Source organism: Echinops telfairi, unplaced genomic scaffold (assembly GCF_000313985.2).
Source record: "Echinops telfairi isolate 266 unplaced genomic scaffold, ASM31398v2 ScPeMD7_7457;HRSCAF=8495, whole genome shotgun sequence".
Taxonomy (NCBI): Eukaryota; Metazoa; Chordata; class Mammalia; order Afrosoricida; family Tenrecidae; genus Echinops; species Echinops telfairi.
In genome coordinates, this window is record NW_022111357.1 from 3,966,862 (window position 1) to 3,984,619 (window position 17,758).

The 17,758-nt window shown below is 41.9% G+C and overlaps 1 protein-coding gene across 2 annotated transcripts in view; it reads right to left on the reverse strand.

The window, feature by feature from the left end:
- Positions 1-17,758, reverse strand: part of MACF1 (microtubule actin crosslinking factor 1) — a 406,007-nt gene that overhangs the window by 9,013 nt on the left and 379,236 nt on the right. For both annotated transcript variants that reach the window (XM_004704946.2, XM_045298963.1), the window contains 7 exons: positions 17,195-17,383; positions 14,433-14,553; positions 13,501-13,664; positions 11,639-11,801; positions 10,234-10,388; positions 8,876-8,950; positions 4,224-4,341 (listed from right to left, as the gene is read on the reverse strand). In XM_004704946.2, coding sequence (XP_004705003.1) covers positions 4,224-4,341; positions 8,876-8,950; positions 10,234-10,388; positions 11,639-11,801; positions 13,501-13,664; positions 14,433-14,553; positions 17,195-17,383 — 985 coding nt within the window. The remainder of the gene's footprint in view (positions 1-4,223; positions 4,342-8,875; positions 8,951-10,233; positions 10,389-11,638; positions 11,802-13,500; positions 13,665-14,432; positions 14,554-17,194; positions 17,384-17,758) is intronic.

The following is a 17,758-nucleotide window of genomic DNA, read 5'->3' on the forward strand; positions in this document are numbered from 1 at the left end:
GGAAGAGACGAGCCAGTCAGGGTGCAGTATAGCACTGATGAAACACACAACTTTCCTCTAGTTCCTTGGTGCTTCCTTCACTCCACTATCATGACCTCAGTTCTACCTTACAGAGTGGATTAGACCAGAACATGCACACTGCTTACAGACAAGAGCCCGCAACACAGGGAATCCAGGAGAGATAAACCCCCCAGGGCCAACAATGAAAGTAGAGATACCAGGAGAACTAGGGGAGGGTGGTGGGGGGGATCGATCACAAGGATCAACCTATAACCCCCTCCCCGGGGATGAACAAAGGAAAAGTGGGTGAGGGGTGACGGAGGATGATATGAGATGAAAATAATCATCTATAACTTATCAAAGGTTTGTGAGGGCCGGTGGTGGAGCTGCTATCAGGGGCTCAAGTGGGAAAAGAATGCTTTGAAAATGATGATGGCGCCCTCGCTAGATGAGATGTGGGAGGGTGTCCCAGAGGCTGGTCCCATCCCCTAGTTTTAGGATTGGCTGGGGTTCGTGGGGAGAATCCCTATTGGAGAAAGGGGGAATCCCGTTTCATCACTTTGAGAGTCTCCTAACCCCCTCCCTTGTTTCCTTTCACACAGTGGTGCCTCCTTCTCCAGACTCTGAAAGTCTTCAGCTCACAGCAAGGGCCAACCTGACTTAAGCTCTCCCGAGATGGCCAAGTAGCCAGACTATGACCTGAAGAAAATTGAGAACAAAGCAGAACCCACTGTAGACCTGCTTCCCAATTACCTGCAAGCTTTCAAGAAAGTCCTGGTCATGCAGGTACAAAAGCAGATCAACAAAGAAACCAGCAGCAAGAAAAAGCCCCAGGGATGACTCTAAACAAATCTGAAAATAATAAGTTTCCCACTAACTTTTTGAAGCCCCCTTGTATATCTATCTCACAACTTTTGCCTGTTCAGTTATTTACAGGTTTAAAAGCCTTATTGACAGCAATTACAAGAATCTGTTTGCAAGCTAACATTCCATGATCCTTGTAGTTTTTCAATCACCCCTATCCTCCATCCCCACTTTCTGCATACTGACCCTAGTAATCACTAATAAACTTTGATATCTATTAAAAAAGAAAAGAAAATGATGAGGGCAGCGTCTATGTGCAAATGTGCTTGACACATTGGATGAATGTATGGATTGTGCTAAGAGATGTAAGAGCCCTCAATAAAGGTATTTTTCTAAAAAAAAGAATGAAAGAAACTTCTGTGTGAAAAAATATATTGGATAGCCAAAAGAAAAAGATAAATAAATATGACCTCATAAAAATAAATGATGTTTATCCTAACTAGGCCTACACCAGGGAAGATCTCACTGCCAGAGTGGATTCTGAGGCTGTAATTTTTTTGAGGCTGTAATCTTTATAGGCACTATAAAATAGCTCCTCGGGGACAAGTGGTGGGTTCCAACCGGGGTTAGCAGCCCAACATGTAACCTACTCACTACACCACCGGAACTCCTACACGAGACCAGACAGTGTAGCTATTTTAGGTTTGGATTCCCCTTTTTAAATTTTATTCCTTCTCTGTATTTTCCATTCTCTTGGATCTTAGCCCTTTATGATCACAATATTAAAATTCTCATATTTCTGTTGTCCTCATCTTGGTAAAGAGGACAATACATGATTCAATTCATTAGTGTAGTTGTTACCCTACGGGCTGTTAACTGAAAAGTCAGCAGTTCGAAACCACTGGCTGCTCTGAGGGAGAAAGATGAGACTTTCTACTCCCGTAAAGAGTCATAATTTTGGAAACCTATATAGTTCTCCTCGGTCCTATACAGGACTGCTATATAAGAGTTAGGAATGACTTGATAACATTGAGTTTTAAAGCACTGTGAATGTACTCAGCCGGGAAGGGAGGTCATCGTCTTAAACAGCTGTATAAATGGAGATGACACATGAGGGTGCACAATGACATTACAATATTGTCATAAATTTTGTAGTGCGTTTAACAACTTACAGGCCAGAGACTCGAACCTACCCCAACAGATGCTGCTAGAAACCACATGAACCCTCACAGAACCCTAGACAGCCTCACATAACTTTTCTCTTTTCAATGTTCATGCTACCTGTCCCAGTAGATACAGAAAAGCACATTTTCTTTGATCAGAAATAGCTCATCCCATTCATTTCTGGTGGAGTTACGATGTTTACAAAGCTGTTGGGGAGTTTTCCTCTCCACAATCAATGGAATCAAGGTAATTATTGAGCTTTAAGAAGGCACTCCTTGAGAAGAACAGAAGAAAGCCTTACCTTGTTTGCTCCAAGAATGCTGACAATGGCTACTATGTTCCACAGAAAATAGCTATGAGATGATCCTCCCAATTTCTTTGGGGTCCCAGTTTTTAAATATTAAGATGAGGACAAAGCAAGCAGTGCTCTCCTTGGCCGGCAGCATGATGTTATTGTACATTGAGCAAGTAGAGTAGGCAGCAAATAAACAGGCAACCAAGGATTACAAAATGCTTCATGCAGCATGTCTTTGGTTTAGTCTGACACATATATAATAAGATGACAATGTGTACCGATAGATTTAGAAAAGAATAATGTTTTATTGTGTTAGGTTAAAGTTATGTATTTACTTTTCCTTATTTAAACTCAAATTTTCATTTAAAAAAATTGTTTTCAAGATGAATTATCTTTTTAAAAAGGAACTCCCAGTGAAAATTTCATACTGCTTAACATTCAACTGTAGTTTACTGAGTGAAATAAATTCACAATGAGTTAAAATAAAAAGAACTATTCATGGGCCCATCTGACTTCATGTGAGAATTTCTCTTTTGCTCTGTCCTCTTTAAATGCTTCAGAATATAACTATAAACCACTTCCAGAGAAGTTATATAACTGTACTGCAAACATTTATTCTTCTAGATTCAGAAATGAGCTTTAGTAATTAGATTATGCAGGCTGGACCAATCACGTATGCAGAGAAAGGGGTGGCGGCGGCATGCTGGCCTCTGAGACACACAGCACTGTAGTCAGAAAAAGGCTACTTAGGGTTGGAGTCAGCCTCTGACACTTGTCTCCGTGCCTCCCTATAAAGTGGAGCTAACACCACCTAACCCTCACAAGGTGGTGACACGGCACAAATAGAACATTGGCTCTAAAGTGGTAACAGCGTGTGGCACATAACACCCAAAGAATCTGGTAAATAAACACAAACTCAGACTAAACTCCCTGTGTGCCATCTCATAGAGTATTTTGTGCCTTCCCTCAAAGAAGTTAGAAAAGTTACAGTCGGGCTATTTCAAAGCATTCATAATGACAGCAGATATCACAGAGCAAGGAGGTGTAACAATTTAAAAAGCAAAGCCATTCTCAATGGGCTAGGGTGTGGGTAAGAAGGACAAAGCTTAAAAGCCAACCTATGGGAGACTGACTGGAAATCGAAGAGCTGGAATCAGAGCGCTTTATTTTACTCCCAGGATGGTGAACTAGAATAAAAAAACACATAAACACAAAGAAACAGAGAGACAGGAGGAAACGCAGAAACTGGTCAAGAAAGAGACTAAGTGGCAGACAAAGGGCAGCCTCCTGAACCCACATGCAGTTCAGCTAACAAGACAAAATAAAAGGACAAGGGAATGAGGATTTAGCAACTGGTATTTTTCCTTCCCTGGTTGCAGCCCTCCCATACCCATAGCAGCAGGTGCCGTCACTCAAGGGCACACTAAATTTATTATTTTCTCTTGCCTTTGGGCTGGTGCGCCAGCGGTTTTTGTGTTTATTAGACAGCCATGGTCTTGCTTAGCTGTCTTAGAAGTGTCCTTTCTCCTCCCTCCAAGGGCAGGGGGCTCACCAGCCCTTCCCTGCATGGAAAAGGCCCAGCCCCTCAAATTTCAGTCACAGGAATGACAAGAAAAGGGTTAAAGCACTAAGGAATCCAAAGGGCTGCATCAGGCTCCTTTTCAAACCAGTGGTAATTTCACACCCCAAACCAGTATTTGGATAACACCAACAAACTCTCAACTCTCCTGACTACTTCCATTTGAGTCCTGTGTCCCTGACAGCATCACCCTCTCCTGCTGCTTCCCCTGGTCTGACTGCCATGCCGTGAGTGTTATCTGTGCCAGGGGGATCACACCTGGGCAGCTTAACAAAATACCACACAAAATGATAGCAGCTAGCATCAATACTCTTTGAGAGCACAAAGGCTCAAGGTGTGTGCACACCTAGCATGAAAATCATGCTTAGGACAGTTCCTTACCTCGGCAGGGATCATTTTTCACTAAGAATTCATCCAAGGCCATCCATCCTCCACCAACTCGGACCATTACTGTGCTGCGCAGAATACGGACCAGCCGCAACTGCTGAGAATCCCCAAACTGTGGAATCAATGGGAAACTCAATGAGCATGCATTAAAGTAGGCCTAGCTTTTCTTATGTTACAAAGCAGACTGTATTCAGATAGGAATGAAAATTTGGTAAAGAACATCTGATATACTATTTTCGATTTGTGTATTTTTCATAATTTTGTTTTTTAAAACAAAAGAGCACAGAAAGGCAGAAATATCAGACATACTTTATTGAGATAAAGTTAACTTTTGGTCACACCTTTTCCCAGCACCCAAATGGGGGCAGGGAAAGAAGAAACAGCATGTTAGCTCACTTTGATTCCTTTAAAGACTGTCCAAATTAAAACTCAACATTCCTTGATAGACAAATTGGTTCACATACCAACGAAAAAGGAGATACAAAGGGGATGCCACCTTCTGAATACAGTGTGCTCAATGGTACAAGAGAGAACAGTGAGCGCTATCCCAAGCCTTAGGAAAACCCTTGCAAAGCATCATCATCATTAAAGCTCAGAAGGAAATCTGATTTTGCGTGTGGCAGATTTTCAGATGTTGTGATGTCATTAGCAGAGACACTTCAGCTGAACAACAAATGATTAGATGTTATTTACACTAAAATTTGGGTGAACAAATCAAATTTTAATTTACCAAGTTGATGACAAACCATATCCTATAATCACTTTGGGATGCCAAAACAAGGATGACTTTGTTAATTATTTTTCCTTTTCTACTTCCCAACCTGTCTGAATATCTGGAGTTTCCCATTGCACATTCTCTTCCCAAAAATGAAGAAAGAGGTATACTATGATCCTACAGCAGAAATCAAATTTTAGATGGGAGAAATGAGTTCCTGAATTTACTTAATTCCAAGAGGATGTTCCTAATAAAAGGGGAAGAGGGGACACTTAATCTAAGATGACCAGATTTTAACATTAGTAAAGCGGGACACAATTGATAAAACTCATATCCTGGTGAAATAGCCACATGGCAGCCGAAAACCGTAAACCCTAGCTTGTCGTGCACTCTTTCCAAAAATCGTGACTTTTTAAAAACGCCGCGGGATGTGGGAAAATTTGTTAAAAATTGAGACTGTCCCACCAAAAGCGGGACATCTGGTCACCTTAGCTTAATCACTTAAATAGGCTTTTCTAAGTTATAAATGGAAATCAAAACTTTGATACACAGTTCAAAATTGCAAATGTTAAAAAGGATGCTTGAGAAGAATGCAAAACGAACCTCCTCCAAAATCAGTACACTTGTCATTCTCTACACTATGTGGCTGCACAGACACTTGTGCACTGTTTCTACACAGTGCCTGAAAAAAATACTATGCCCCTCCCTGGTCTTTTATTTTGAAAACAAAGAATCGTATACCCTTCATTTCATACAGTTTTTGAATTTGTATTCAAAGTGACTACAGCCATTGCATGGTGCACTAGGAAGGGCACTGATATGGGAACCCAGAGATGTAAAGGGGCAGACACCCCGTCGTGGGAAGGAAGCCTCCCTCCTCAGATGGGCCCAGTGAGTGAGACTCGGGGGACTCTCAGCACTGAAGAGCTTACCAGACCCAAGAGCAGTGATGGCCTGAATACTGGATGGGGTTTTCTCTTGCTGGGTGAGGGAAGGATGGGATTAAGGGCCTGTACGGGCACCACTGTGAATCATGAAGCAACTATTGAGCTCTGCAATTTATCATCCAACCTTTACAATTACTCTACTTCACAATTCTTTTTGTAATTTCTTATTAAATACCTCTTTTTAAACAATTCAAACTCATTTCTATTAAGCTATGAGGAGTAGGAAGTTTGAATCAAGTCAGCAACCAGAGTATGAGGCCCAAGTGATGATGAGGCCCACGTTAGGGTGATGGCTGCCTTACAAATGAAGAGCTATGAAAGCTGGGCTGGTTGTCAGGCAGAGACTCCAGAACAACGTCTGGCAACAATCATGGCGAGCAAGGTTCCTGCAATAGCTCTGATGTTGGCTGTGGAACCACAAACATGTAGACCTAGAGGTTTCAAGGTGCCTGTGTAAAATGAAACAAAATGTCATGTTGCTTCCAACACTGGAACAAACTCCTTGGAGCTGCTCCTGGTGAGTGGGGCGGTAGAGTAGATGGTGGTGCCTCTTTAAAGAACACCCCCCAGGCCTATATGTGGCCATTAGTAAACAGGCTGAATTTGTACTCTTATGCAATGATTTATTTAAGTTAATTTGACTGGCCTCATTTTCCCTTAAATGTTAATGTGATTAGTGATTATTGTAGTGCCCGACACTTAACAATGAGGATCTCAAATCAACTCTTAGTATTATTAATTTCATATCACACTGACAGATTTTACTCATGCAACTTCCTTCTGTTTAAAGACAGGACCCCAGAACCCTCAGAAAGATCTGAAAGGTTAAAATTACCAAGTGGAGTGAAAGCATCTTGTCTTCTTTCCAAGTCTGTAATTTGATACCATTACATTTTGGATGGCTGGCCATAATTGGCTGGCTTTGAGCTACAGCCAATTAGGATTTCTACACTATACTTTCTCATGTACTTATTACAGGTAGCCCCTCACTTAAACAATGGTTACAGACACTATTACAGTAAGTTCTGATGCAAGTTGAATTTTGTTTTTTAAGTCATTTTATTGGGGGCTCTTACAACAATCCATACATCCATTGTGTCGAGCACATTTGTACATGTTGCCATCATCTTTTTCAGAGTATCTTTTTTTTTTTAAGTTTTCCTTATCATTGCCTTTTATCATTCTCTTTAAAAGAGCTGATCTTTATTTGTCCTTGGGGTTGGTATGAGAATAACATGGGCAATTGATGCACTGCAACATTGTCACATTGTATGCAGCCCATATTACTAACAATAAGATGTGCTGAAAACAATCAAAACAAAAGAACAACGAAAGGTTGAAAGTTCTGAGTGCTCTTCAGTGCAAAAAAAGTTGTAGGTTGGGCACTACCTGTGATCACTATTAAAGGGATTTAAACAGACTCAGTACTAAAGCCACCCAAGGACTTTTTCTCACTTTGTGTGGAGTATAAGACTCATGCTCACTGTTAAAAGACTTTGATGGAAATCAGACTGTGCGGTGTGGAGGTCTGATTCTAATTCAGGAGCATTAAGACCAACTCCTTTTAGAAGTGGAATGATTTGAAACCCTAGGCCTCAATTTCTCCAGAATCACGTTACAAATAACAGTCCGTGCCTGGCACTGACTTTATCCTATCAACTTTGAATAAAAAATTTCACCTCCTAAAAAAAAAAAAAAAAAAAAGCAGCCATTTGCTTTTGCTTTGCAATACTGGTCGTTTAATTGTTTCTCCACTTGGTAAGACAACCAGATGTGATCCAGGCATGCTTCAGATTACATCCTCTCCCCACAGCAAAGATCAGGCAGCATAACTACACAGGCCATTCCCACTGAGAAAGAATGTTGCAAGGCACACTGTACCTGATTGCCGAGGAAGAACTACAGACAGAAAGAATAAAGGAGAGGGAATGGAAGGAAAAAAAAGAGAACATGTTGTCAAATTAACACTAGGGAATGAAAATCACGTAGTCATGTTACCAGACTTCAAACAGAGTGACAAACAGCTGACCCCAAGATAGGTTGTTCTTGCCAACTCATTTCCCATATGCAGAAAACATTTTTTATTTCTCACAAAAACAAGAAAGCAAAACCCCCACACACACATAAAATAACTTGGAACTAATAACTAAATGCCCTGGGTGGGACTCAGAGCAGAATCACTAAAATACTGTCAAGCTAATAATAGCATGCTGTACTTTTGATGAACTTTGAGGGCATTTTTGATGCACTAATGGAAACTAGATTTTTCTAACTCAGTACACATAACTACTATCTGGCGTGGCAACTTAAATCCTCTTGGCCAATACTAGATTTTACTTAGGACTTTAAAGACTCCTGACAGGCTACTGAATATACGCATATTTTAAGAGCCCTGGCTTAGATCCTTTCTATACTGACTATGGTGCCCCACCGCCACCCCAAAGCAGTAACACAAGGATCACTGTCAGATAGTCACGTTGAGCAGTTTTCCAAAGAAGACCACTGAGCCTGGCATCTTCCTAGTGCCTCTAGGCCCCATTTGCAGACTGGCTCAGAGCAGTGTCCCTTTGGGCCTCGCCACAGTTCCTCCAGCCTTCTCTGAACCTTAGAGCTGCTGAGGTTCACAATGACCAGACTTAGGGGAAGACTTTTTTGGGTAAGAATGGCCAGCCATTAGCTATCATGGTTTATTTACTATATGGTAAAGGTGCCCATGTCTCAAGTTTTGGCCAGCAGTGAAAAGTCTCTAATCTCAGAACTCAATTACAAATAGGCAGGGCACGAAGCTTAGTCCATCAGGACCTGACAGCTCACATCTGCAGATAAGGGGTCGGGGTGTGAGCACCTCTCAAGTCCCATGGCCTCAGTCTCCCAGCATCCATAAATGTGAGGTGGAGCCATCCAGTCTGCGTGGGTCAAGTTGATTTCATGTATAAGCACCACAAATGAAGAACTACGACAGAGGATGGCTTTCTTTTCCTTACCCGATATTTATTCTCTCCAATCTGCTCCACCTGAAACCTTTTTGCACACTTGCACTGAGCCACTTGTCTTGTGACCTATTGGTTTTAAACAAGAAACATGTGAAGAGCAAGACTTACTTTTTAGAGCAGTGGTTCTCAACCTGTGGGTCGCAACTCCTTTGGAGGGGTGTCGAATGACCCTTTCACAGGGGTTGCCTGATTCATAACAGTAGCAAAATTACAGTTATGAAGTAGCAATGAAAATAATGTTATGGGGGGGGGGGTGCCACCACAACAAGAGGAACTGTATTAAAGGGTCACGGCATTAGGAAGGTTGAGAACCGCTGCTTCAGAGAAACAGATTTTTTACATCCAAACAGAAACTACTCATGATCCATTCTGTAGGCAATTCAGGTTTCTGACAGTTATCTGTCTTCTATTTAGAATAAATGTTACTTACTAATCGAGGCAATCAAAAGTTGGAAGGCGAAAGAGCACAGAAGAAATTCCCAAGAAACTTAAAATTCATTCTTCTATCCTGCTTTAAAATTCCTTCTAAGGAAACATCTAATATGTGTCTATCAAAGTAAATAGGGTAACGAAGCATATTATGACTGATTTGACTTTTAACTAAGAGTATTGAGATGCCCTGGAAACTTGTCCTGGTGTGTTCCAGGGCCACTCTCCAAGACCTGCTTGGCTGCTTCTCCCTTAGATCTGTCATTAATGAATCTGGGGATATGTACATGCTACTAAGGAAGATGGCAGAGGCCTATTGACGCAGCAACACTCACTGCTAACCTAAAGATCAGTGGTGTGAACTCCCCCAGCAGCTCTGTAGGAGAAAGAATTGGCAGTCTGCTTCCATAAAAACTGTAGCCAAGAAAACCCTATGGGGTAGTTCTACTCTGTCTTACGGGTTGCTGAGTTAGAATCAACTTGACGGAACCCAATAGCAGCAGCAATAACTGCCATCTTTAATGAATAGATGTCAGAATCATTGTAACACAGAACTCTGTGGGTACATACTCTCTTAAAAATTACTTTCCATTTCAGCTCTTAATGCCATATATGAAGACTACTCTCCTGGACTCTGAGGTAGGATTCTAAAGACTGAGAGATGAGACAGCTCTAAACATGGTTAACTGTGAACCAGCAAGTGTGGGCCCCTGGGAAGGCTCTATACCTTCATGAGCAACAATTCATGCCCGAGAGATCTTCTTTGATTAACATCAGCCCAAAAGAGATCCTAACACAGAACTCTAATCACTTCCCAAAAGACAAGTCGAAGTGCTGATAGGACAACTGCACCCAAACAAACTCAGGTCAGTAAAAACTCAAGTCAAGAATGCACTCAAAATACAATCATACACTCATACCTCATCTTCAATTTTATCTGCATCCGTTGTTGGTCGGTAAGCATCCTTATTGGGATGGAGAGCAGCCACAAATTCATAGTAATCAATGTAGCCATCGCCATCTCGGTCAAAAATGTCAGCGACAGCAGTCATCTCTAACTTGGTGGTAGGGAACTCTGGTGGGAGAGAAATCACAGTTTAAAACATTAACAAGAGGGCTGATTTGGTTAGTTATATTAGTATTATGTCTTGATTTTTTTCCTGGGAAGCAATCTATGTCCATTTTAGAAAATTTAGAACATAAAAACTATTATAAAGAAAACGAAAAATCACCCATAAACTAAGTTTTCAGCATCTTTGCTTTCCACCTAACTTGGGAAAAGAAAAAAGTAATTATTTCAGACCTACCAAAATATATTACAACCACTCATATAATACCTACCATCAACTTAAGTTTACCCATCATCCTACTACTGCTTTGTGGGTATTTCACACACACACACACACACACACACACACACACAATTTTAGAACAGTCAAAATTTGGAGTTAACAGTATGAAGTTCCGCCCCCCCCTTCTACAGTTAGATTACTGTCTTCAGTTCTTGTCAAATTGCCTTTGAAAAGGAAAGTGCGAATAATTGCAGCAGCCAGAGTAATTATTAAAACATAAATCAGATCTTATTGTTCCTCGGATGAAAACATCTGATGACTGCCCACATCAACATCTCTAGACTATAATTTGAACTTTTTACCATGGTCTATCAAACCCTATGTCACGTGGCTGCAGCCTGCCATTACAACTTCATCTCTTACTCTCTTCCCACCTAGGTCATGACACATAACACCCAGCTGTGTTAACCTTCCCATCCCTAGAACACACCAAGTTCATTCCATCTCTGCTTCTGTACGTGCTGTTCCCTCTACGTCAATCTCCTCTCCCAAATTCTCACATGGCTGGAGGCTCCCTCCTCATTATCCAAGTCTCAGCCAGGCAGACCTGGCCCGACCACTTTATGTAGAGTAGCAATGTGAAATGTGCTCTGTGACCTGAAGATGTCACTTAAATACTTCATGCCTCCATTATTTTTTCTGGTAAAAATAAACGAGACCATAAGCTCTATAAAATGTAATATTGGTGTCAGAAACTACAACTATGAAAACTCAGGTTTAACGAACATTTTACATCAAACATGCTTTGTTTTGCCAATGTGCCAAACAAGACGGGCTGGATTTTTTTTTTTTATTCCCTATAAGATTTTCCCATCAAGATGATGAAGCAATTATCAATAGTAAATATAGTACTTCTTTCCCAAGACAATAGCTCTAAATTCAGAAAAGACTACTTAGCCAGAAAATTGCCTGTTTCTATACAGTGCAAGAAATTCCAAGCGTGACATGTATTTAAAATTATGATGGGACTCACTGGATGCTAAAATGCCATCGATAAATTCCTGACGGGTTATCTTCCCATCCTGGTCCTTGTCAATTCGTCGGAAGAAATCCATTACCCGAGACTTCTTGTGATTCATCCAACGCATATACTTTTTCCTCCAGACGTCAAAGTCAAAGTTGGCAAATTCCTTCAACTAAACGGAAAGCAGCATGTCAAACAAGAGCTGTAACTTGGGGCCCCTCAAACATGCCCAAAGCCTACTGAAGCGTTGACATTCAGTAAAGCCATGCAGACCTCCCTTTGTGCAAGTATAATCCGGCTCCTCCATAGGAGACTGTAAAGCCACGATTATTTATACAAGCTGGGGCATAACGGAGTGGAGGACACAGTCACTGGACAAACACCATGGGAAATATTGAGTATGTAGAACAAGAATGGGTGGAACTAGCCTTGCTTTCCCTTGGGCTTTGTCAGAGAATCATCCTCAGACACGAGGGAATGGATCCAGAAGCAAGGTCCTTCGCACCCCTCACTTAGGGTATTTGAGAGGCATGAGAACCACAGACACAGTCCACATCAGGAGGCTCATATTTCTCATAATTTTCTTCCTGAGACTTCCACAAGATAACTGGAGTTTCAGCTGAAAGCCTTAGGAACCCAACCCTGAACCCAAGCATGTTTCTTTAGAATGACACCAGAGGTAACAAACTGAATGCTTTCTGTATCAACTATTTAGCCTTGAGAGAGAAAACTGGCAGGCATGTGCAGTGGGCAAAGTGACGCTCAGCATTTGACTTGGTCAGTGACACATGCTCAAAATGACTAAACCGTGCAGCAGTTTCCCCCTGGTCTTTCAAGCTCCAAAGTTGGGAGGAAAGGGGAAAACCAAAACAACTCAAAACCAAGTATGATTAAAACTCAATGACCTACAAAAAAACACAGAACACTCACTTCCAGGCATAGCTGCTTTGATAGGCACAAATAAAAAATATAAAAGACATTAGAAGTTGGCTTTGGAAACTAGAAAGCACAATACTAAATTTTTAGACTCGGCAATGATACTTCAGGAGACACTGGTGGAGCAGTGATTGAGTGCTAGCCAGCTAACCAAAAGCCTGACAGTTCTAGCTCACCAGCTGCTCCAAGGGAGAAAGAGCAGACATAAATCTTCTGTGAGAGTTACAACCTTGGGAGCTACTTTGTCCTATACGGTCACTGTGAGTCAGAATTGATTCTATGGCAATGAGTTTCTAATGATTTAAAGTAAATTTGCTTTTCATAATCTAGTAAAAGCTGCTATTCAATTGTTAAGATTACAAAAATTAATCTTTATTGTATAAATATACAGCTTACAGCTTTAAATAAAGGGATGAACAATGGTCATTTTTTATGTGTGGAAACATATATACCTAAGTTAACTCTGTGAGGTAATTTTCCTGGTTCTTATTTGCAGCAAGGCCGGCCTCATATGGAGTAGTTGGCATCTTGCTTCCCATAACCAGGTGCTAAAACTAAGTTCTACCACAAGTTTCTCACAAATGTGGATGAGATGGTTGCTTAGTACTGGCCTGTTTCTACCTCTGAAGCACATGGGTCAAATTAAGAGGGTCTCAGAAGTGCAATCTTTTGATAATGTGTCACTTCAGAGGAGCTCTGGTGGGGTAGTGGTTACACACTGGGCTGCAGCGGTTACACACTGGCTGCGATCTGCATGGTTGGCAGTTCGAAACAACTAGCACCTCCTCGGGAGAAAGACAGGGCTTTCTATTCCCGTAAACCAGTACAGTCTGGGAAACCCACAGGGGGTTCACTCTTTATCAGCACTGACTCGATGGCAGTGAGTTTGGTAGTTTGGTTTTCCCTCCAGAGAAAGCCTCTTAGCGGGCCATTACCTCCTCCAGTCTATCCAAGGCATCATTTAGCTTCCGCTGTCGCTCCAGTGCTAACAGCCAGACTTGTTGCCAGCGGGCAGAGAGCTGGTTGATCCTCGGATTTTTAGCTTCAGCTTGTGAGAAGATTGGCATAGGTGGAGGTGCAGGCTGGCTCAAGGGCTTCCCTAAGAGGGAATATTACAAGATTAGAAATGGTGGTTTTCAGGGTGGGGGAGGGAGGGGGTACAGGGGAGCCTATATCAGAGTTCAAGAAGAAAAAATGTTTTGAAATCAATGGTGGTAGCAATTGTGGAATTATGTTTGATCTAACTGAATTAGGGATTGTCATTAATATCGGTAAGAGCTCCCAATAAAATGATAAACAACAACAAGGTGGTTGTCAGTTCGTCAAGAGAACCAGCCATTACAAAGTATAAACTTGGATACTCCTTATAGTCACATCTAGGTGGTAATCAGTAAAAGAAATATGGAGCCTGGCCATAGTTAGATGTGGAGGTTGTTTCTCAAACTATTGATTCTCCTCTGCAGCCAACAGGTACTTGTTTCCTCCTACAACTTCACCTAATTCTATTCTACCGTTCTGAGGGAATGCCAACTCCACCCAAATGAGCAATGAATTTACAGGAGCTGATTGACTTTATAAAATTAGTGCAAACTAATTTGTATGTGGACAGCTTACACTGACAAAACAATGAAAAGGTCACTGCAAAAGAATTTACCTAATCATCTCAAAATTTCATGCTAATCCAAGACAATGGAACATTTTTCTCAAGTCAATTTAAGAAAAGCTGTTGAGAGACAGATTTGGGTTCAACTCCATTATGGTTTTATAAAAAGTAGCTTTTTGGGGGAAGTGGGAGTAGACATGAAGAAAGTGCTCATCTTCTTTTGGCAGAAAGGAAGTATCAGAACAGAATGGACTAGAAACGTACTGCCACCACTGCGGGACTTCTCGATGAAAGGCCCATGAGTCGGTTCTACACTTTTCCTTTTGTATGTCTTGGTGACTCGGTCCACGTCAGGCTGTTTTCGAGTCATCTCCTCCATAAACATCTGTGAAACCCAAACAACAAGAGAAAGAGATGAGAGAGTTCTTGGACTTGGAATCAGGCAATTAGTTACTAACAAGGCCAAGTCCATGACTGCCTAAGGAACTGGCAGCTGCCCTATTAATAAACATGACTGGGCACGGTGCCTTGTCAGATGCTAAAGACCTGAAGGAGTGACACAGGGTATCTGACTTCAAGGTGCAACAGCAAAATGGTGCAAACAGTAAGTTGGAGTAAGAAGTGCCACATGGGCTGCTCACAGTCGGAGGTGCCAAGGAAGTCTGCTTGGAGACTGGAGCCTGAGCTAAGTCCTGAGGGGTGAAGAATCAGCTGGTCAAACACTGTAGGGAGCATAGTCTTGGCAGAGGACACACCATGGGCAAAGTCAGGGAAGCTGACACTGTTGTTAGGCTTTTCCATCCCTGGCTGACAGGGATTATGATCAGTAGGCCAGAAAGCTAGGCAGGAAAAAAGGAGTAAAATCAGAAGTCTTTTTCCAGAAATGGGACTGGGTTTCTACTCTGAGAGCACTGGGCAATGGTGGTAGTGAGGGTGTTGTGTGGCAATTGAAGAATTTTGATCAATATAGGAGATATTATCAGATTTGTGTTTAAGAGTTATCATTTTATTTTTAATGCAGAAAATGTAGTTGTGGTGGGGGATTGACTAGCAGGGGGAAGAAAGGTAAAGGAGGCATTGAATAATTGAGGCAAAGAATGATGAGGGCCTGAGCCAGGGCAGGAAAGATGGAACAAAGTGGTATTTTCAAAGTAGGATAGATAAGGCCTGGTGATTGACAACATGTAGGTGTATAGAAAAGGCAAGAGTCTCAAACTTCTATGTTGAATGAACGGAGAGCGAGGAAGCAGGTTTGGAAAGGAGGGGTAGGGAAAGACAGGGAAGTGAAACAAAATGGGAGTTTTAGAGTTGCCTGTGATACACTGTGTGTTTGGACTTGAGGAGATGATGGTGCTGGAGATAAAGGAGGCGATGTCAGGGGCCCTTGGTTTTAAAGGTGATGGCTAATACAAATGGACTAGATAGAATGCTATAGGAATTCAGTAGTTAAGAAGAATATGTCTAAACTGTTGAATTGTAAAATATGTAAATTATGCCAATAAAACTTGTAAAAAAAGAATTGTAAGGGTAGCAATTAAAAGGAAGAGGAGGAGGAAGGATGGAACTTCAAGGAACAGCACCGACATTAATGAGTCGGCAGAGGAGGAACTGAAAAGGAATGACTAAAGAGACTAAGGAACACAAATGATGGAGGGTCACACAAGTCAAAAGAAGTGGTTTTTGAGAAGGAAAGAAAAGTCTGCCGTGTCCCTTTGTCAAATAAATCCAGAATGGAGACACAGCGATTGGAATTAGCCAGTAGAATATGGCTGAGGTCGTACATGTGTAGGAGTTGGGAGTGGGGATGAATGTACAAGGGATTGGGGAGTGAAAAGGAAAGAGAGAGAAAACAGGGAATTAAAGGATGAGTTGACAAAGGAAAGAACGAGTGGTGACATTAACTCAGGGGGACTGGGAGTTGCGGGGATGGGTCTGATCTCAACACTTTGAAGGAAAGATTACATAGCAGGAGCTGGAAGGCAGAGCAGGAAAAAGATAACCTGTGCCACTCACTCAGGAAGGAGTCAATGTAGGTAAACCTGATAGGAAATATATGAACTTGCTGGTTGGAACAATTATTCAGACACACTAAAAATATATTGTCTACAATATTCACTATAAATTATTAAAAAACACATTTGCTTCACAAGGATGTATTATTAGTAAGACGGTTTAATGGAACTTTCCTTCATTCGATTTTAAATGTGTTTTCTTAGCACAACTCTGGACACAGGCAAGAGGTCTTTCAGATCCCAGATGTAATGGGGATAGGCTAATGGGTCCTTAACTCAGAGGGAAGTCAATAAAAATAGGGTGTCTTAGGCAAATTTTAAAGTTTTCTGCCAAGATTCCAATCCACGGTATATGCCCTATATAATCTCCTCCAATCCGGTACGGGCAAGACCTAGAGCAGTGGTTCTCAACCTGTGGGTCGTGACCTTTTCACGGGGGTCACCCGATTCATAACAGTAGCAAAATTACAGTAATGAAGTAGCAACGAAAATAATGTTATAGTTGGGGTCACCACAACATGAGAAACTGTATGAAAGGGTCGCAGCATGAGGAAGGTTGAGAACCACTTACCTAGAGGATGATGTGATAGCCCTGTATTACATAAAACTTGTCAAGTGGGCGAGTGTCTCCTGCTAGCTATGACAATGTAAGGGACCATGTTGTGAGAGGGTTAGGTGCAAAAACCAGAGCAAGGTTTCAAAGAGCTGAGTGTCAGGAGACAATGGGAGACCTCAGACCCATCACCACAAGGAACTAATTCTGCCAGTAGCTTGGCCAAGCCTGAAAGAAGATCTTGAGCATGTTGATAAAGACTGCGTACATCTGGATTGCAGCCTGGCAGGGACTTAACAAGGTGTACCCTACACAGACTTCTGATAATGCATGCTGTTTTAAGCCACTGAGTCTGTGGTAATTTTCTTATGTTGGGTGGTGATTTGTAATGCACAAAGCAAACAAAATGGGTTTCAAGAGCAATGTAGGCAGCATCAGTGATCACCATGTGATCAACACACCTGATGCTCAGCAATAAGGGCTTTTACTCGGTCAATATTCTGCGGGATTGGTTCCTGATCCCGCTGAAGGAGGGTGGTCTCAGCCCACTGGATCCATGCCAAAAGTTCTTCCAAGAGCTCAGCATTAGCCACCAGTTCAGACAGGGCTGTTTCAAGTCGCTGCTGGTGCTGCTTAGCCCATGTCAGGACCTGTGGAGAAAGCAAGCTCTGTGTCATTCAGCCAAATCTTCATCCCCCTCCTGTGTTTTCAAAGCCCATTTCCATTTGACCCTCCCAATGATTTAGGGGAGAGACACCTAAAGTTGTCCAGATGCTTGGCTCTTATTATACTAGTGATAGAACTGGGTTAAGAGCTGGAATAAGAAATCAGTGCCTGTTGAAGGTAAACTAGTGGCCATCGAGCTCAGAAGCAACAAAGCCCACATGGAAGAAGCACACCAGCCTGCGTGATCACAAGGGGCCGAAGGGATCAGTTATCAGGCATCAAATAACAAAAAATCATATCACTGTGTGCTCACCTCCTCGATACGATTGCTGAAGACAAATGGGTGCATAAGCAAATGT